General features: G+C 44.3%; 2 protein-coding genes across 5 annotated transcripts in view; both read right to left on the bottom strand.

Annotated features, from left to right (window-relative positions):
- LOC142659696 (G-protein coupled receptor 4-like) overlaps window positions 1-17,759 on the bottom strand; it is a 47,777-nt gene that overhangs the window by 4,850 nt on the left and 25,168 nt on the right. The gene's annotated exons all lie outside the window — the stretch shown is intronic.
- On the bottom strand, window positions 4,653-14,397 carry LOC142659695 (G-protein coupled receptor 4-like). 2 transcript variants are annotated; one of them, XM_075836091.1, is made up of 2 exons: window positions 14,324-14,397; window positions 4,653-7,916 (listed from the first exon to the last, which is right to left on the bottom strand). In XM_075836091.1, exon 2 carries the CDS (start codon window positions 7,881-7,883, stop codon window positions 6,843-6,845), a length of 1,041 nt encoding a protein of 346 aa, XP_075692206.1. In that variant the 5' UTR covers window positions 7,884-7,916; window positions 14,324-14,397; the 3' UTR covers window positions 4,653-6,842. The 2 variants fall into 2 exon arrangements, with proteins under 2 accessions (XP_075692206.1, XP_075692205.1); XM_075836090.1 differs by lacking the exon at window positions 14,324-14,397 and adding an exon at window positions 12,245-12,408.

Below are 17,759 nucleotides of genomic sequence, written 5' to 3'. Positions count from 1 at the left end.
CATTGATCAGAATTGATTGTGCATACATAAAAATGAACCGAATCGGTAAATATCGCTGGTCAAACATTTATGGTACATATGCTGCTATGTTCGAACTCACATTCCAAAATGGCAGCATACAATGTTTGCACTAATAGAATTGTCCGGATACCTGCAAAGCACCGATTGATCGCCATTGGTTGATGGGCCATTGTAGTTAAGGCTCTGTTCACATCTGCAATGTGTTTTCCGTTTATACCAACATGCCCGACAGACCCCATTCCATTATGGTGTCCGTTATTTGGACAGCAATAGTGCCGCATACAGGACTATTGCTTCTGTAAAATATGACGGAATTGGCGATGGAGGCTCCGAAACAAATGTGAACAGAGCCTAGCAACAAGAAATGAACATTTCCCCACAGACCTGCCATGCTGCTAGATCCCTCCTGAAAATGAGGAGCAACTTGACAGATGAAGGAATTAACATTTAAGAACTTCCCTAATATTTTCTAAAAAGTAGCTGCAACTTCCATCCTAATGCCCCATACACACGAACGTAAAAAATCTCCGTAATACGGTACGGTAATTTCGGACCCGGCCGGTTCTATTGGCCACGGACACATTTCCGTACCGCTACGGATAGGTGTCCGTGCCGGGAATTTTGGAGTATGTCCTACTTTTCGGTTTTTTTACCGGCCGTGCTCCCATACATAATAGAAACGGGCAGGTTTTTTTACAGCCATGTGCATGGAGCCTTATGCAGGTAATACTAGGAGTGCGAGTGCCATCTGTATACACGGCCCCAGCTCCCAGGAGTTCACAGGAGAGTGACACTTGGAAGGAGCCGTGTCCGGTCTTTCCGCCTCGGACACACACACCACTAATCAGCGAATAAAAAATGCAATGTAAATGAACATTTCCTGCCCCTCAGTCATTTCCTCTTCAACACCTGAAATGAAGCCGGGAGACTGAGCCGTAGTTGTTAGGTCTCATGCACATGGCCCTATTAGGGTGTGTTCACACGCAGAGTCAAAAACTGCTGAAAATTACGGAGCGGTTTTCAGAGAAGCCTCAGATTTTCAGCCGTTTTTTAAGCTAAAAACATTTTTCAGACGTTTTTGAAGCTGTTTTACCATTAACACAATAAAAAAACATCTCCAAACACGGCTCAAGAAGTGACATGCTCCTTTTTACGCGGCGTTTTTGTTACGCGCCTTTTTAAAAAAAAATTCCCATGTTTGTTCAGCTACCGCTTTTTTAGGTGTATTTCGGGGCGTGTACGCCTGAAAACACAGCGTGTGAACATACCCTTAGGGGTGCAGCTAGAGAGTCAAAAAAGGATAAAGCCACAAGGAGTGGCACTAACCCGGATGCCATGTGGCCAATAACTGCGCCGGCAACATGTTCGGCGCGGCTGTCAAATAGTCGCGTGTTCCGGGGGAAACAGCCCTTTACCTACAAAATCGTGCGCCCATTAATTAATACACCCTTTATGGCCGCATGATTTTGCAGGTAATGGGCCGTTTTACCCACAACAATGCACGGCCATTAACAGGCTATTTGACAGCCGCGGCCAACATGGTGGCCTTACCCGAATTGGGCTGTGAGTTTTGTAATTGCTGCAAAGCGTAGCATTTAAAAAAAATGAAAAAAAAAGTGGTTTTACCGCAATTTTGAAAATTGCAGCAGAAAAGTCTCAAGTAAATAAACCCGAAGGGCTCATGGACACGGCATGATGGAGCTTTTTTCTGTTGGGTTTGTACAGAAGCCAACAGGAAAATCTTCCAGATTTCCCCTTTAAGGGTCAGTTCACACGTAGGGTAAATACTGCGTATATTCCGCAACGGAATTAATTGCGGAAAATCCGCAGTATAATACAGTAGCAGCAGAGTGGAGAGAGATTTGAAAAAATGTAATCCGCACGCTGCGTAAATGATGAGCGGAAAAAAACGCTCAGAAATGGACCTGCGGTGCGTTATTTTAATCCACGGCATGTCTATTGTATTTGCGTAAACGCTGCTCATTTGTTGCGAGTTTTCCTCCTTGAATTCAATGAGGAGGTAAAACCCGCAACAAGTAGCAGAAGATGCATTTTTTTGCGGGGGAAAAGCAAATAAATCTCGTACTTACCCAGAATTCTGTGTTTCTTCATCCAGACCGGCCTCCTGGGATGACGTTTCATCCCATGTGACCGCTCCAGCCAATCACAGGCTTCAGCGGTCACATGGGATGAAACGTCATCCCAGGAGGCCGGCCTGCAGGACAGCGGAGGGACCGGACCCATCGCCATGGCTACGTAAGTATGCTTTTTTTTTTTTTTGGGTGCAGTTTTTCCGCAGCGGACATTCCGGTCGAATGAACTGCAGCACAATTTGGTGTGATTTATCGGCCGGAATTCCCTGCGGCGCACAGGGCGGATACGATGTGTGCGATTATGCAGCGTATCCGCCCTGTGTGATCTCTAAGGGTATGTTCACACGGCAGCGTTCGTAACGGCTGAAATTACGGGGATGTTTCAGCCTGAAAACATCCCCGTAATTTCAGCCGTACTGGCATGTGCAGGCGCTTGAACGCCGCGTCCATTACGGCCGTAATTAGCGCTGCTATTCATTGGAGTCAATGAATAACGGCTCCAATTACGGCCAAAGAAGTGACAGGTCACTTCTTTGATGCGGGCGTCTATTTACGCGCCGTCTTTTGACAGCGGCGCGTAAATTACGCCTCATGTGAACAGACAAACGTCTGCCCATTGCTTTCAAATGGGCAGATGTTTGTCAGCGCTATTGAGGCGCTATTTTCGGACGTAATTTGGGGCAATAACGCCCGAATTACGTCCGTAAATAGGCCGTGTGAACATACCCTAAACCCTATAAAATCCGAGTAGAAACTTTACGCAGCTGTATGGGAGCCCGTAATACGGCCGCGTGCGTGAGCTCTTAGTTCATTAAATGTTTGTGTCAACAGTCTCGGAAATATTGCGATTGTCACAATGTCTAATTATTCCCTACGGGTAAAAGGAAAAAAAAAAAAAGTCACATTGCGACAGCAAATTTTACCATGATTTGTACATAAGCCCAAGCCGAAAAACACAGCAGGCAGGATTTACATCTTAGTGAATACAATGGTCCCTATATATATATAAAAAACGGTCTAACAAGAAAAGTGGCCTTGTTGCCCATAGCAACCACAGCGCAGCTTTCATTTTTCCACAGCAGTTTATAAAATGAAAGCTGAGCTCTGATTGGTTGCTATGGGCAACATGGACAGTTTTTCTGTTAGACAATTTGGATAAATGAGGCCCATTGTAATAAACACATCTGTCAGTAGAAATAGCACTGACATTTCATGGTTCCCCCAGAAAGACTCTGTTAACGTCCAATGGGGTCTCCGTCTGTGTTGACAGCAAGTATAGCGCTCATGCGGCTCCATTCTGGCCTTCAAAATGATGGAAATCTCAACGTAATCTCGACAGACAACATTTAAAGTAAAATAAGGTCCATCGGGATGACCGGATGCCATGACGCAAATGTGGACATCACCTTACAACATTATCTATGTACTTTGAATGAACGTGCTTCCTAATCTGGCCATTAGGAGGCGCCCTTTTATTGACGTTTACAGTACGAGAACAAAACAGATGTCAGATTTAGAAAAAAAAACAACTTTATTGCTTTATATTTTGTGACGCATTGTCCTTTGCCATTAAGTGAAGACAGAAGAAGTATTAAATGTTATTTACAGAACATACACAGGTGTACCCCAATATTTCATCTCTAAATCCGGAGGGTCCTGCTGGAAATTTACATGACAGAAAAAGGGAAATGTAATTTGATAGACCTTGAAGTAGCAACTTTAAAACAAACATCTCAAATCGATTATTTTTTCTCTTCTCAAATACTGACAGGGTGTAAAGGGGTCGTATGATATTTGGAAGAAAAAAGACCCGGGAAAGAAGGAGGTCTTTTTTACTAGAAACAGCGCCACTGATGTCCATGGGCTGAGTCTGGTATTGCAGCGGAGCCACATGGGCTGAACTGCAATACCAGATCCTGCTGATAGAGGAGAGCGGTGCCGTTTCTAGGAAGATGAAAAGCAAACTATTAATTATAGTACGTAAATCCTTGAAAGGAATAGTAAGGCTATGTTCACACACAAAATAAAAAACCTCTGAAAATACGGAGCTGTTTTGAAGGGAAAACAGCTCGCGATTTTCACGGCCGTTTTTGGAGCCGTTTTTCTATAGAGTCCATGAAAAACGGCTCCAAAAACGTCCCAAGAAATGACATGCACTTCTTTTTCACGAGCGTCTTTTTACGTGCTGTTTTTGGAAAACGAGGTGTAAAAAACCGCCCCGGCGGAACAGAACGCCGTATTTTTGCTTCCGATATTTTAGCCGTTTTACTGAAAACACTACGTGTGCACATACCCTAACAGGACTGGTTGCCAAGAAGGAAATCGTTAAAAAAAAAAAAAAACAGAAGGAAAGAAAATACTGTGGTCAACACCGCGACTCCGCACCGCTACTGAACACGGAGTCCTAGTGTGTTTTAAAATGGCAGCTCGGCATATTCACAAATATATACAATAAAAAGTGTAAATACTATCAAGTTTAGGCATCCTATTGTTAAGGCTCCATTCACACTTGTGTTGTGGTTTGTCGATATTAAAAAAAAACGCACTGCCAGATCCATTGTGAAATTAATACCATCGGACACCATTAACTTACAGTGGGTTCCGCTGTGGTGTCCATTGTTTTGACAGGAAAAAAAAAAGCACTGGATGTAGAGCGGTTCTTCCCATCAAATCTGACAGAACGGTCGGTGGAGGCGCAGAACGGCACCTTGAGCAGAAACAGGTGTGCAATTTAGGGTTCCTTGTTTGACGATTAGAGAAACATGACTCCTTTCTTCCAGAAACAGCGCCACTCTTGTCTATGGGCCAAGTCTGGTATTGCCGCTTATCCTTATATAATTGAATGGAGCTGGCCTAAAATACCAGACACAGCCCATGGAGTAGAGTGGCACTGTTTCTGCAAAAAAGTAGCAATTTCTTTGGAATGTCACAACTCGTACCTTTGTTATAGCTCGTTTTAGTTTAGTTATGTATATATATATATAAAAAATGGTGTACAGATGGATAAATGGAGCCAAGAAGCCATTAGGGCCTATTCACATCAGTGTTCGGGTTCCATTCAACCTTTCTGTCAGAGGAACCGATGAACGGAAACTCAAATGGAAACTACCCCTTCCGTTTGTATTACCATTAATTTCAATCATAATGCTTCCGTTTCAGTGGGTTTGTTAGTTTCAGTTCGGTAAAGTTTCTGTTTTTTCCACGGAAACAATAGCGCAGACGACAGTACTTTTGTTTCCGTGAAACAAAACGGAAAACTTTACGGGGAACGGAAACACACTGAAACTGAAGCATTACCATTGAAATTAACGTTAATGCAAACGGAAGCGATAGTTTACAATCGGTTACTCTGACGGAAAGGATGAAAGGAACCCGGACACTGATGTGAACAGGCCCTTACATGATCCAGAGTAATGCAATCATGGGCAACGGTCACACTGCTCCCACCGGATAAATGTCTGAAACCATCATGGATCACCCTGCCAAACCAGAACGATCACAAGCCACCAAATCAATGAGGACGACAGGGTCATATGGTCAATGGGAAGAGCACTGCGGCGACAAAGTCACCAGAGATGCCACAATAGATACACATCACTATGGGCCAAAAAAACATAACCTAAGGCTATGTTCACACAGAGTATTTTGGGGGAGGAATATCTGCCTCAAAATTCCGTTTGGAACTTTGAGGCAGATTTTCCTCTCCCTGCACGCCGATTTTCGCGGTGATTTTCGCGCCGTTTTTCGCCCGCGGTCATTGAGCGCCGCGGGCATAAAAAAGCGCCTCCCATTGAAGTCAATGGGAGGTCAGAGGCGGAAGCGCCCGAAGATAGGGCATGTCGCTTCTTTTTCCCGCAAGGCAGTTTTACTGCTCGCGGGAAAAAAGACGCCGACGCCTCCCATTGAAATCAATGGGAGGCGTTCTCGGGCCGTTTTTGCCGAGTTTTGCGACGCGGTTTCCGCGTCAAAAAACTTGGCAAAATACCCCGTGTGAACATAGCCTTATAAAGGTGCATCTTATCTCTAGTTACTGTCCCTGTTAGCAGCCATCGCACACTTTGGTAAAATATCTATATAGTTCTTTAACTTGAGCTGCCCTATAAAAGATTCTACAGTCTCCCAATTTGGACTATCTGGCTTCGAAATTATTATTATTTTTTTTCTCTACATCTTTTTATAAACTTTAGATCTGATTCAGATCAATATTGTTATTATTTAATACAAAAACGAGTTCAAAGACGTATAGACACCTCCTATATCCCAACCTCTATAATACTGACACAAAATAAATTCTACAAAATACTACAAATGAATAACACTGATATCACAAAGTCATTTTGCCAACAGTCTGTGGTCCTTAGAGAGTGATCACGGGAGAGGACAACTTGGAAAGTTACTTGTCCATTATGGTCAAGTCTCTTGAAGGATCTACATAGTATTAACTTTCCATAAAGTACACGATCCTCGAGAAAATTTTGGTAAGAATTGCATTGGTCACTTGAGTAGTCACTATATAGAGGTCAATTGTATTCCGTGAAGATGATCCACCATTGTTGATGGCAAGTAATATCCGCAGAGGCCTCCTGATGTAGTCCTCTTCCAATATAAAGCTTAATTTCCGTTTTTTAGTCATATTATGGCATTCTGTTGAATTCAAGCTTTTATCCATACCATTAAGAGATACGCATCTTGCCAAACCTAATCTGGACCATGTCAAGGTCCCTTGGTCTAGAATCGGGTCTGTATTTTGGATTGATGTGTGCACAGAAGACCATTACTGTTTTTTGCTGCTTCGTCACAGACAAAGTTAAGGCCTCTCTTTTTGCCTTTGTCAGTTCTTCCTCGATAAAGCAAACAAACCCAGATAGCTCGGAGTTCCACCATCAAATCCCGCTTTACACCTTCACTTACAAAGATATTAATGAAAGGGTCTAGAGCACTACTGAGGCTCGTGAGGGCAAAGGAGATACGATAGGCTGGTCTGACCCGCATTTCAATTTCGCAACTGCAGTAGTTAAGGTCACTTACATATGAACGGATAAAAAGGACCACATGGTAGGGGAGGTAGCAGACTATAAAGATGGTGGTCATTGAGAATATAAGGCCAGTAATTCTTCTTTTATGCTCGATATCCAAGCTGGAAGCATGATGGATAGTATGGATGATAGAGCAGTAGGAGAAAACCAGAAGAACCAATGGGATAAGAAATACCACAAATATTCTAAAATAATTAAGACGAGCCATCCATTGCTCCATGGGATACTTCTCATAGCAGAGTTCCACATTTTGGGTTGACGTGAACAGATCATCTCTGCTCAAGAAATAACAGTGAGATCCGAGGATAATGAGCCATACAACCACACAAGTTATCAATGCCTTCTTCATGCTCCGAATGATCCTTGAGCGTAACGGAAAAACGGTGGCAATAAAACGATCTGTGGCTATACAACTAAGGAAGACGATAGTGGTGTAGAGATTGGAATTGAAGAAGAAGCCCACTATCTTACAGGTAAGAGTCCCAAAAATCCAATCCTCCTTGGCTGTGTAGACTATCCAGATGGGAAGGGTGAAGATGTACATGAGATCAGAGACACAAAGGTTGGCCAAGTAGACTCCCAAAATGTTCTTCTTCTTGAGTAGCTGGACGATCACTCCGATAGCAGTGAGGTTACCCAGTAGTCCCACGATAAAGACGCTGCTGTAGATGATCGGGAACAGGATGGCTTCATATTGGTCTGGGAATGGGCACGATACAGTCTCATTACACATTGTTGCACAGCGAGGCCTGTTGTGCTGTAGATCCTAGTGAATAATGGTATACAAGATCAGAGCTGTCCCATTTAACTTCCGTTGTTTCTTTGCACACATACGATATATTTTTACACAATATTTACACACACACACACACACACACACACACACACACACTGTAATCCTGCAGAAATTATAATTCCACCTCCCATCCATAAAGATAAAAAGGTAACAATAACGTTGTAACTCACAAGACATAAAAGCGTAAACCTATTTATGTGGTGAACACCCATCACATTTTTGTTTTTTACCTTGGTTGTCTAATCTAGGAGACCATTACTGGATTATTATGGGAGCAATATCCAGTCATGGAGGCCTCCATAGGCATGACTTATTACATTATAAGTAATGTAGTAACAGTAATAAAATACCCAAACATTGTCATAAACTCCTGAATAAAACTTTAGTCTTTTAGCACCGATATAAAAACTATGGCTGTGGCGCAATAATTAAATGATGTAGTGCACGTAAAACCGAAAAAATTCTAGGTGTGACTGCTGTTAACCTCAATATGCGACTACTCACAGCCCTATAGTCCCCAGGAAACGGAGATATGAGGAGTTGTCGGCAGAGTTCTCCCGCCGTAGAGCTGTTAAGAACATTCTTTTGGCATATGTTTGGCTATTGAATTCTATAGACACGTTAGATGTATACACCGGGAAATTGTATATATACCGAATGGTCACCAAAAAATGTGCTGTGAACCTAGATGTCATGAGTGGTCACCAAAGCCTGATTCTATGACATGAGGGGGGACAGGGGACACTGGTCATTGCCGATTATCGTTCCTTAACGACAATATACCGCAAAACTTCTGCAGTGTCAAATAGTCAAAAGTAGATTTTTTATTTTTTTACCCTACAGAAGGTCCCATCAAATAACTCCACAAATTTTTTTTTTTTGGGGGGGGATTGGGATAAGGTATATGAACTGCAGTCACAGTCATTCGTCTACTACCCCCATCCTTTGGGGAAAATAATCCTTTTTCTAGCTAAAGATTTCGCAAGACCTGCAATAAGTTTCCCGATTTCACAAGAAAACAGAAGAGTCCATTGTGATAGTCCGAGAGTCTCAATCATGCCTCACTGATAACTGCAGACAGTCTTTACAATTACTTTATTGCAGCTTCCAGATGAGAAGGAGTTAAGTAAACACGCGACTCTCGCTTCATCAGGTCCTAAATTATCTGGATTTTTCCAACCTGCATAGAAAATCCCTCAAGTGCCTCATTTCCTCCGTTGCTAGGCCCAGAGCTACCCTCTTAACGGGAAACTAAGATTATGTTTACCTTGATACGAAAATGACAATGTATTTATGCAGCACAGACCCATCTCTTTCCACTAGAAAGACAACTCCACCCAAAATACATAAATAGTTAAATAAACTAGGACTAGATCCACACACCTTGTGCTACGGTAAGGGCCATTTATACATCCTATACCCCGAAAACCAGGGCCGATTGACTAGAACAACATATTAATTGGTGCTCGTTGGCTCAGTTTTCATGGAGCATTGATCGGGAATATGGGGATGAAAGAACGTTAATACAATCGTTCGTCCCCTTACAGTTTGCATCTTTTCACCAGTACATCCCATTTGATTGTTTGCCGACTGATTGCTGCCATGTTTGCATGGGGCAACGATCAGGAATGAGCATTCATATGAACGCTCATTCGGCCAATTATCTGCTTACGGCACGGACATCCAGTGCCCGGGGACAGCCCATCGGTGCAGGGTCCGGGTGTCCGACCCCCACAATCATATACTAATGACCTTTTCTATGGGTAGGTCATCAGTATGAAAAGCCATCCCGTGCCCGGACAACCCCTTTAAACAGTAACAAAAGACTGTTGTGTGCCAAGGGAAGCTACAAGTAGCCGCTGCAGAAATGTGGAGTTACATTGTGGAGCCAATCTTTTTAGCAGCTCTTCACTCTGCCTAACAGAAGGGGACTCCCACCCCTCTCCACTATGACATCCATACGTCCTAATTGGGACAACATCTTTATAAAGGCATATAGAATATAGTGAGAAACCCACTCATGACCTCAATGAGGAGCGTTGCTCTGGTTGCCCCTATATGCCCATGCCCCCAAGTGATCGAAAAAGAGAAAGATATGCACCAAATTAAAAAAATTGTACCTTATGCAGGACACCATCTTATTTTCTTTTGCATTTACATTTTTGTGTGTGAGAGAGTAGACCACAGATTCCTATACCAGCGTCTGCCTCATCCTCAGATGCCCCCCATAAAAACCCAGCTTCACCCTGTTCTTTACTCTTGTACTGCGTTAGGATTTTATCTGCGCTCGACATGTGTTGCTCATGTCCGTACCTCAGACACAGTAACGAATGTCGGCACCAATGTCAGCTACAATCATTGTAAGGCCTCGTTCACATCTGGGTTGAATGCTCCGCTAGGGGCCTCCGTCGCAGATCCAGCCGAGATTACCGGAGACTATAGCGCAGCATGCTGCGCTATTGTCTCCGGTAAAATCACAGACACCCCGACGAAAAGCCGACGGAACCAATTAAAGTCAATGAGTTCCGCCAGCAGTGTCCGCTGTGCAATGGAACCGTTGCTTCCGTTATTCCCTTGTTCTGCCTCTCTGACGGAGCAGCATAATGACTGTGTGAACGAAGCCTAACCAGGGAAGCAGCCATGGCCATTTTCTTAAATTCAGCTGATTGATTTGGCTGGATTGAAGAAAATCATACAAAAGTGGTATAGACTATAATATTATACCATCACAATGGGTATCCTTGTAGGTAAGGGCCTGTTCACATCACCGTTGGCTTTCGGTTCCGGGGTTCCGTCTGAGGTTTTCATTGGGTGAACCCCACAACGGAAAGTCAAACTGAAACCACAGCTTCCGTTTCCCTCACCATTGATATCAATGGTGACGGAAACATTGCTAATGGTTTCGTTAGTCAACATTCCGGCAGGTTTCCGCTTTGACGACGGAATCAATAGCGGAGTCGACTGCGCTATTGATTCCGTCGGAAAAACGGAAACCTGCCGGAATGGTGACGAACAGAAACCATTAGCAATGTTTCCGTCACCTTTTATATCGATGGTGACGGAAACGGAAGCTGTAGTTTCAGTTTGACTTTCCGTTGCGGGGTTCACCCGACGGAAACCTGGAACGGAAAGCCAACGCTGATGTGAACAGGCCCTGAGCTAGTCTGTGGGTTTTAGGCTATGTTCACTTTACCGTTCAGAGCTCCGTTGACAGTTCTGTCACTTTTGACAGCAAGAATGGTGCAGCATGCGGTGCTATTTTTGCTATCAAAATGACGGACCCCATTATAACAAAATGGGGTCAGTAGAGAACTGCTTGGATCCGTTGTACGACAGATATGGCACAGTGTTGTAGCTTCCGTTATGAATGAATGACACGACGCAGATGTGAACAGAGGCTAAGAGAGACTGAGGTCACTATGCAGCAACAAAGGAAGCAGCCACCGTCATCCTCAGGGGTCCCAGATGTACCCCTTTAATGTATCACACAACTCAACCACCCAGCCTTGAACGTCTTTGTACACATGGTATTGTGTGGTCACATTGATAGAATGAGACAGGAGCACAGAGGATTTTTACCCCAGCACAATGGAACTAACAAGTGTAATAATAAGAGTTTAGAAGACAAACAAAAAAAAATCCCATTCTCCTCTTATCTGAAAGGAGACCCCGGGGGAGGGTACAAATTCCACACCGGGGATCCTGGAGACAATATTATCAGCAATCAGTAGCCGATTGGTCGCTAGGACTACCCACATTCGGAATTTGGTGACACCAAAATAAAGACGACATTAGGCGCAAGTCACTAAGTCAAAGGTCGGGTTCCCACAGGGCTGTATTAACCCCATTGTACAAAGAGTACATACACGTATATATATATATATATATATATACACATACATACACACATATTCACTCCGCCAGCCATGTTTAATATTTTTTGCAGATGTTTTGTGACTGCATTTTTCCTTTTCTATGTAAACATGGCGGAGTGAATACATATACAGGCGTATATCCAGTATATACAAAGAACATATTCATACAAGTCCTACCATGTAAAAAAAACATACTTACTACCCCTACAGCGCCCTCATAAGATCTTTCAACGTCTAAGTTCCTGCCGCTAGTAAAGACAGGGACTGTCTGTAATAGGAGCGGTGAACTGGGACAATAAATAGAATTCCCCAGGACTTCCCCCCTATTCCAGCCACAGCCCTGATATTAACTCACAAGACCTAAACCCTTTCAAGTCTCTACAAGAAAAAAAAAACAAACACACACAATTATCTGCCTTGTACCTGGGATCTCTGCGGTGGCTTTCATGTCGCAAAGGTAGGGACATTCAAAACACATGACAGAAGTTACACTCTGGGTCTGTGAAACGCGTGGGATGTAATAGAACGTCATCAAAACAGTTCTGCATCAGTCAACGTTCATATATTCAACCTCATTCCACATTCTAGTATTTATTTGTATCTAGTTCCAACATTAAATTCACCACCAACCACTTCTCTCCCGTCCACTTCTATTCATTACCCCTGGAGGGCTGAACACTGGTGTCTTCTTATGTGGCAGAGAGGACTTCGGGTCCCTTGGGCACCAGGTGTGAGTGCTCCCTCTATATCTATGCCCCGCCATTCATAGGATAGCCAGCAGCACCAATGATGTCACCGGTGCAGCATAGACTAGTCTCTCATTTGATTGGTTCATTGCCTTGGTGCCCCCCTCATACAGCACTTATCAGATGCATCAGAACAAGTCACCCACCTTCAGACCAGGTTCACACAGTGCAGTTTGGATCCTAAACTGAGGAAAAGCAGAAATATAGATGTATAAAACTCCTCTTTTTTTAATTCATAAACTGCAGTGTGAACAATATATTTTGTTAGTTCCCGACTTTTGACTCCCCACGTGTCTGTCTGTTCTAAAATATCACTTATGTAAAATGTGCATTCAGAAGAGCAGCTATACCATGCAGCCAGCACACGCACAGCGGCGAGCAGACATGGGATCAGCGCACGCACAGCGGCGAGCAGACATGGGATCAGCGCACACGCACAGCAGCGAGCAGACATGGAATCAGCGCACACGCACAGCAGCGAGCAGACATGGGATCAGCGCACACGCACAGCAGCGAGCAGACATGGGATCAGCGCACACGCACAGCGGCGAGCAGACATGGGATCAGCGCACGCACAGCAGCGAGCAGACATGGGATTAGCGCACGCACAGCAGCGAGCAGACATGGGATTAGCGCACGCACAGCAGCGAGCAGACATGGGATTAGCGCACGCACAGCAGCGATTAGCACACGCACAGCAGTGAGCAGACGTGGGATTAGCACACGCACAGCAGCGAGAAGGAATGGGATTAGCACAGCAGAGAGTAGACATGGGATTAGCGCTAACAACAGTGTATAGACATGGGGGTAGCACACACACACATGGAATTAGCACAAACACAGTAGAATGCACACACATGGGATTAGCGTCTGTGCGCACACACAGAAGACATGGGATTAGCAGACAGCAGTATACACATACATGGGATTAGCACACACACACACACACACACACACACACACACACACAGCAGTATACACATACATGGGATTAGCAGACACAGCAGTATACACAGACATGGGATTAGCAGACACACAGCAGTATACACAGACATGGGATTAGCAGACAGCAGTATACACATACATGGGATTAGCAGACACAGCAGTATACACAGACATGGGAATAGCAGACACAGCAGTATACACAGACATGGGATTAGCAGACACAGCAGTATACACAGACATGGGATTAGCAGGCACAGCAGTATACACAGACATGGGATTAGCAGACACAGCAGTATACACAGACATGGGATTAGCAGACACAGCAGTATACACAGACATGGGATTAGCAGACACAGCAGTATACACAGATATGGGATTAGCAGACACAGCAGTATACACAGATATGGGATTAGCAGACACAGCAGTATACAGACATGGGATTAGCAGACACAGCAGTATACACAGACATGGGATTAGCATACATCGCAGTATACAGAGACATGGGATTAGCAGACACAGCAGTATACACAGACATGGGATTAGCAGACAGCAGTATACACATACATGGGATTAGTAGACAGCAGTATACACAGACATGGGATTAGGACACACAGCAGTATACACATACATGGGATTAGCAGACACAGCAGTATACACAGACATGGGATTAGGACACACAGACGTATACACAGACATGGGATTAGGACACACAGCAGTATACACAGACATGGGATTAGGACACACAGCAGTATACACAGACATGGGATTAGGACACACAGCAGTATACACAGACATGGGATTAGCACATTACCTGGTTTCCTGCACTAGCTCCGCTCAGTCTCTGCTCCTATAATGGGTCTGAATCATCCACAGCTTCCCACTAGAAGCACAGGGGGCAGGAGTGATACTGAGGTTGTGTAAAGTCTGTCCTCCTGTCACAGCCTATATTAACTCCCTCATGGCCATTGGATGGTGCACACAATAGCCGTGGCTGTGAGAAATCCGTGCCAAGAAATGTTAATGGCCACCAGAGTTTATTTACACGTGCAGGTATCTATACAGCGTCCTGCATGGCAGTAGCGGATTCCTCAGGATCCACAGAGGACTAAGAAGAACCCCTAAATGTAGGATTATGAGCGGCAATATTATTGTGTAGGGAAGTAATGTGCATAACCAGGAGGATCTGCTCTTCAGGACTATTGGAAAGCTGGGTGACAACCCCTGTAGAAGTGGTTATGGTGGATACTGGAAATCATCTACATTTTTAATCTTGACACAACTTTCTTAAGGCGAATCGGTCATCATCATATCCTGCGCCATACGAAGACAGCAGAATATCGGCCCAAAACTGCAGAAAAAAAATATATATATTGTTTGATTTAGCGCATAGAACCCAATGGAGAATGAATCCTAATAAAAAAAGAAGACTCAGTCGGCTGTATTCATGAGGGGAACGCTCTAAAGACCAAAATCTAGTCTGAATCCTCCAGGTGTGGAACGGGCATCTTTTTGGCATGGCGCCATAGCTACGTCACACAGCGCACACTCCTCTTATCCAGGAGATTATTGTAGAATACTTCAGCGTTGAAGTCCCTTCCATACAAAGTTAAGGCTCATTCAGACGAGCGTGTTCCCCGTCCGCGTGCTGTGCATTGAAACAACGCGCAGCACAGAGACCAATTCATTTCAACGGGGCTATTCACACGTGCGGGAGTTTTCACGCAGCGAGTGTCCGTTGTGTGAAACTTACTGCATGTCCTATATTGGTGCGTTTTCACGCACCTAGTCGCCCAATCGGACTGACGGAACAGCTCCTGTTAACAGCAGGGAGGACCGGACGGCGGAGCAGCAGGGAATTGCTTATTCCTAGTACTTGCATAGCGCCCGCACCGCGGAGGTCTGAGTTAGGGCTCATGCACACGGTCGGATTAATGACCCAGGTTGTACAGATCCATAATGCAGCACTCATATTCTACTATGGCCCATGCTGCTCCTCCAACTCCAATGATGTTATGTTCCCACACGTATGACCAAGGGCGACAGATGCACGAAGCTTGTACGTTCCCCCAGTGTTTGCGCGGGTTTCCTCCTATACTCCAAAAACATACCAATAGGGTAAATGGCTTCTAATGAAATTGACCCCAGTGTATATGTCCGAGAGAGGGACTGATGTGAATGGTGACAATTTCTGTAGAGCGCTGCAGATTATTTTGGCGCTATATAAGCAAAAAGTAAAAAAAAAAAAAAAAAAGCGGATCAAATTTTAACATCACATTCGCATGAAATCAGATCTGTAATTGCATGTGACCTCCATTGCCATCTAATGGCGTTCAGATTAGCGGGGTAATTGCACCCCTTTATGCTTCGTGTGCGCCAGCCGGGTCCCGCCCGTGATCCGTGGAAAGATAGGACATGCCCTGAGTGAAGCCCCGGCCTAGGTATAGAAGACACATCTTCCTGCCCATAGCGTAAAGGAGTTGCCTGCTATAGATAACCTATTATTTTAATAGGACACGGAGGGGGACAATCTCTTTATAATTGATGTGATGGTCCTAGAGCAGGGGTGGGCAAACTTTTTGACTCGCGGGCCACAATGGGTTCTAAAATTTGACAGAGGGGCCGGGCCAGGAGCATTTGGAGGGAGTGTTTGGGCCGGATATACTAAAGCATTAAATGTAGTGTGTGCAAACCTCATAGCACAGTAAGAACACTACAACCCAATTTATTAACTGTCTTTCAAATGTGAAAAATAGCCCTTATCAGTTAATAAATTTGTCTCAAGGAATATGCAAGATATGGCATTTACATACTATTTCGCAGATACTGGGAGAAGGAAATGTAAATAGATTAAAATAACATACGCACTGTGATTTATCAAGAAAAAAGTTCTGTTGACTCTGTAAATTAGCTGCCAACCTCTGAGCAGTAGCCGCCCGTTCTTGTGTTGACTGCTTGCTAGCATAGTTTGCATGCTTCGTGGCAAAGTGACGGCTGATATTGTACTCTTTGAAAACCGAAGGGCTTAATGGTGACGTGAAACGAAGTGAGAATTAAAGTGAAATAAAGAGAAATACGCGCCACATTAACAACGGTCAATGTGTTTTGAGTGCGCCATCTATTGGGAAAACGTGGGCATTGCAGGGAAAGGGGAAAAAAAAAGGAGGTTTTTACTATAATTTGGACAAGTTCGGCGGGCCGGATTAAAAAGCCTAACGGGCCGTAGTTTGCCCATGTCTGTCCTAGAGGCTTCCACGGTGGTTAGACTCCATGGTAAACTTCCATACACTCAGTACTAATTTTAATCCGTCACCTTGACCACAACTGCTCCTTTCTTCCACGGATATATACACCCGAGGTTAACAGGGGTTATATAGTCATTTAGGTGGAAGGCTGCCATGCAGATCAGGTCCTTCCTGCCGTAACAATGCGCCTTGTGTCGGTAGACCCGGATTACCGGCCAGTCTCACACTCATTGCAGCCAGTGAACACATTAACCCCTTCACAAGTATCTGCAATATTCACACAAGGCAGGAAGTGGCTTCAAGATTAAATGCGTTCCTTACGGAGATCCATTATTATTATTTGCCCTTTATACCTGATCCAACATATTATGCTGCACTCTACAATGCGGATCTCCGCCGTCTTGAGTCCGCACTACAGGATTGAACAGATTTACAATGACCCGACCAGTCTAAGCCGGTCCTATAGCTATATATTTGTAGACGTCTTTACTGCAACTTCGGGGGCCAGCCAGAGCAAATATGTGGATAAGCCACGGCCGACTCGCGGCTAAACTTCAAGGACAGAAACTTGCCCTTTGTTATAGTAACACCTTTTATTTTTCCTTATTTCTATGTTCCAGCAGACCTAGGTCCTACCAGACGGAGCGATTATCGTATGAAATTTTGTATAATCGTTCTACTGTAAGAGATAATCGCCTCGTGGAATAGCGGGCAACGATCGAACAATGAATCTTTGGGTTTCTGTGGATCGGCCACATCTACCTGGGTGACAGATTATCGCTCGTGGCTGCCACATCCCCTCGTTTAATCAGAAATCTTCTGGTCGTTAGCAGTTCAGAGATGAGATGTCGGCGAACGAGCAAAGATCGCAGTAACGTCTTTATAAAGTAAACGACTCGCTAAGGCATCACTCGTTCATGAGAGAATATCTGCCCGTCTAATAAGACCCTAAGACCAAATTCACACATTGTGTATTTGTTGCAGAATCCGCACTTAAATTACGCA

The sequence above is a fragment of the Rhinoderma darwinii genome, chromosome 8 (genome assembly GCF_050947455.1).
Source record: "Rhinoderma darwinii isolate aRhiDar2 chromosome 8, aRhiDar2.hap1, whole genome shotgun sequence".
Classification (NCBI taxonomy): Eukaryota; Metazoa; Chordata; class Amphibia; order Anura; family Rhinodermatidae; genus Rhinoderma; species Rhinoderma darwinii.
This window is presented reverse-complemented; position numbering and strand designations above follow the sequence as displayed.